The 3,379-nt window shown below is 44.1% G+C and overlaps 1 protein-coding gene across 1 annotated transcript in view; it reads left to right on the forward strand.

The window, feature by feature from the left end:
- LOC101306520 overlaps positions 1-2,581 on the forward strand; it is a 17,792-nt gene extending 15,211 nt beyond the window's left edge. The window contains exon 7 of the mRNA XM_004297810.1: positions 2,157-2,581. Within this exon, the coding sequence (XP_004297858.1) occupies positions 2,157-2,581 (425 nt within the window). The remainder of the gene's footprint in view (positions 1-2,156) is intronic.
- The last annotated feature ends 798 nt before the right edge of the window (positions 2,582-3,379 follow it).

The raw sequence follows: 3,379 nt of genomic DNA on the forward strand, positions 1-3,379 counted from the left end.
ACTTCGGAAATTCATAAACCTATCCAAAACTCATCCAAAAATTCCATAACTCACTTCAATAAACTCCCCTTAATATTCCAAATTTAACAACATTAAAATCTCCCAACCGGCGGCGGCGCCGCCGGCGGCTCCGCCGGCAGCGGCGGCCGGAGGTCAATTCCGGCGACCTCCAAAACCTATGAAATTTTAACAGCATCTTTCTCTCATCAAGCTCTACAACTTTCATAACTAGCACAAACACCAATTCCAAGCCTAACTAGGGCTATCGACTAAAAACATCAAAAACACCATAAAACTTCCACTTCAAATTTCTCCTTACCTAGCTCAAGAGGGAGTGAGTCCTTTTAGGGCAAGGTTGCTGGGTTGGAGGGCTACAAAACCATACCAAGCTTGCCCGGATTGGTGGCCGGGAGGAGGAAGTTCCGACGAAGTGAAGGTTTGGACAGTTGGACCTTACGGGTGGCACCGCCCCTTCACGGCGGCGCTAGGGCTCCTCTCACCGGTCTAGAAATGTTGCTGGGAGGGAGACCGACCGAACGGGACCGGTCCGGCGGCGAACGGAGGTCGGACGGCGGCGGGAGGACGGCCGGAATACCGGTGGGTGTAGAGAGAAGAAAATCGGGTGGGAGGAGAAGAAAAATCGGGAGGGAGGGAGAGAGAAAAGAAAAAGGGTTTGGGCCTCACACCCCAAACCGGTCCACACCATTTATAACCCAAACTTCCAAAATAAAAACACCCCGAAAAATAATACCCGAATAAAAATTACATTTTTCTAGCTAAAATTTACTATTTTTACCGTCGTTGTATTTTCCTCATACGAATAATCCTCCGCACATAATCGTCCCCGAAACCCCTCTAGGGACCAATTAAACTATTTACTCAATGATCGAGACGGTAAAATTCTTATTATAATCACGCTAGTAAATAAGGTAAAAATATAAGGGTCGGGATGTGACAATTATAATATTATCAGCGGTCCTCATTATATGTGAATAGAGCGCTTAGCGTGGGACGCAATTATACCCTGGAAGGCAACCCATCGGTATATATATATAGTTATTGTGAGCTAACCATTATTTAGCGGTCCTCATCATATGAGAGTTGAGCGTTTAGCGTGGGACGCTATTATAATATTATCAGCGGTCCTCATCATATGTGAGTAGAGCGCTTAGCGTGGGACGCTAATATAGCCTGGGAGGCTCATTATTATGGTGAAATTTATTCCCCATTGTTTTCCATTGATTAATTGGGAACCAATGGGACTAATTCATTATTTTTTGTCTATAATTATTTAAGGATAAATTTCCAAGAATGGCATGTATAAATTTTTTTCTCAATGAAAAATATGGGAAAAGTATAAATTTTGATTTCAAGGCTCTTTCATTAATTTAGTATCTTTATTATTTATTTTGTCCACTCACTCTAACATTTTAAATACTTTCCCCTGGACCTTTCGTTTTAAATGCCCAGTCTGCAGAGCTCAGTTCGGCGAGAGTAGGAGGCGTGTCATTTTCCCACCTCATCCAGTTTTCCCTCATAGGTTGCTAGTTAACCTACCCCTGTATTTTCTTCTTTCCTAGTAGTTGCTCTGATAACCTCAGGATGTTTTAAGTATTGTTGTTGTTGTTTAATGTTGTGTGTTAAGAGCTTGTGACTCCATCTAGGAGTGTTTGAAAAAGGTTTATTTGATATGTTTTATGAGGGATGAAATTCATGAAAATGATTTTGTTTTATTATGTTAGCTGAGGTGGTGGATGTTTATTTGGGGGAGCGGATGGCTCTAGAAGATGTGGGTTAAATTGTTTTAGAAGTGTTTGGGCTTTGGTGAATTTTTTTCAGGTAGGGTTACTCATTTTCAAGGGAGGTTATGCCAAAATTTTGGTAGAATTTCCCTTGAGGTGGGTCCCGCAGGGTTTATTCCGGATTTCAAGGGGAAATCCGGGGTAGGTCCTGACAATTGGTATCAGAGCATTAGGTTATCCGATTCCTGCCTTTCCTTATTACTACCATATATGCTTAGTAACACTTAGTGTTATTATAGTGATGGTCCGACCGCGGTGGATCCATTAGCATTTTATACTTGTATGCTAAGTGTTTATTAAGTATGTGGGTAGTTGTCTTTTTCTTGTCTCTTGTGCTAAATATTTTATTCTCAGGTAGTATGCCTCCTTGCCGAGCTCCTAGGCAAAATCATCCCGGGGGGGATGATGAGGAAGCGCAGAGTGGTTTTATGAACGCCATGGAGGATTTCTTTCAGCGTTTTAGCACTAGCATGGTCCTTGAGATAAATTATGATAGAGCTTACAAGAATGGTGCTAGAGCGTTTAGCCATGTTGTTGAGCCATTGGATGCTCATAATTGGGTAGAGACCATTAAGAAAATGTTTATTCAAGTGAGGTGCCCAGAGGATAGGAAAGTGGGCTTGGCTACTCAGTTCTTGGAGAAGGAAGCTTGGCATTGGTGGCTTGATATGAGTAGAGGTATGGGTGAAGCTGCAAATCATATATTGAGGCCCAGGAGTTGGCAGCTGGCCGTCTTCGTGATTCTGGTGGTCATAGCCAGGGTTCATCAAGGAAATTAGCGTCCACCTCAGGTTCTAGATCATCTTCTGGTAGTGGACATGGTAGCAGTTCGAGTCCTGGCTCCTGTTTCAGAGGGAAGTTCAAGAAGCATGGTAGTAGACCCTTCAGGAATTTTTTTGGGCATCAGCTTGGGCGATTCAGGAGTGGATCGAGCAGTAGGAGTGGGACCTCTGGTGGTCAGTCTTTTTAGTCTGGACAGAGTCAATTTCAGTCTGGGGGATGTTTTCAGTGTGGTCAGCTGGATCACTTCAAGAGGGATTGCCCTCTTCTGACTCAGGGAGCTACATATGCTCCTACTCAGGCCATGGGTCAGACATCAGCTGGTGGTTCTAGTAGTGGCACACGGGCCATGGCTCTAGCCAGAGGCGGCTTTCAGCAGGGCAGAGGACAGAGAGGTCGTCCTGCCACTACTCATGCTAGGCTTCATGCCATGACTCAGCAGGAGGGACGTACCTCCCCGGATGTCATCATTGGTACGTTGTTAATTTTCGGTCATCCTGCTTTTATACTGATAGACCCTGAGGCGACGCATTCTTTCATGTTTAGTAGATTTTCATTTCTCGCCAATGTGCCATCCTCGCCACTTCCAGGCGAATGGCAGGTTTCCTTGCCCTCGGGGGATGTGATGAAGATAGATTGGGTATTTAAAGGTTGAGAGGTGTTGGTAGAGGGTCTTAGTTTCGATGTTGACTTGATTCCATTAGATATTGTGGAGTTTGATGTAATCCTGGGTATGGACTTTTTAGAGGCACATAGAGCCATGATTGATTGTTTCCGGAAAGTAGTAGTGTTAAGAA

This window comes from Fragaria vesca, linkage group LG4 (genome assembly GCF_000184155.1).
Source record: "Fragaria vesca subsp. vesca linkage group LG4, FraVesHawaii_1.0, whole genome shotgun sequence".
NCBI lineage: Eukaryota > Viridiplantae > Streptophyta > Magnoliopsida > Rosales > Rosaceae > Fragaria > Fragaria vesca.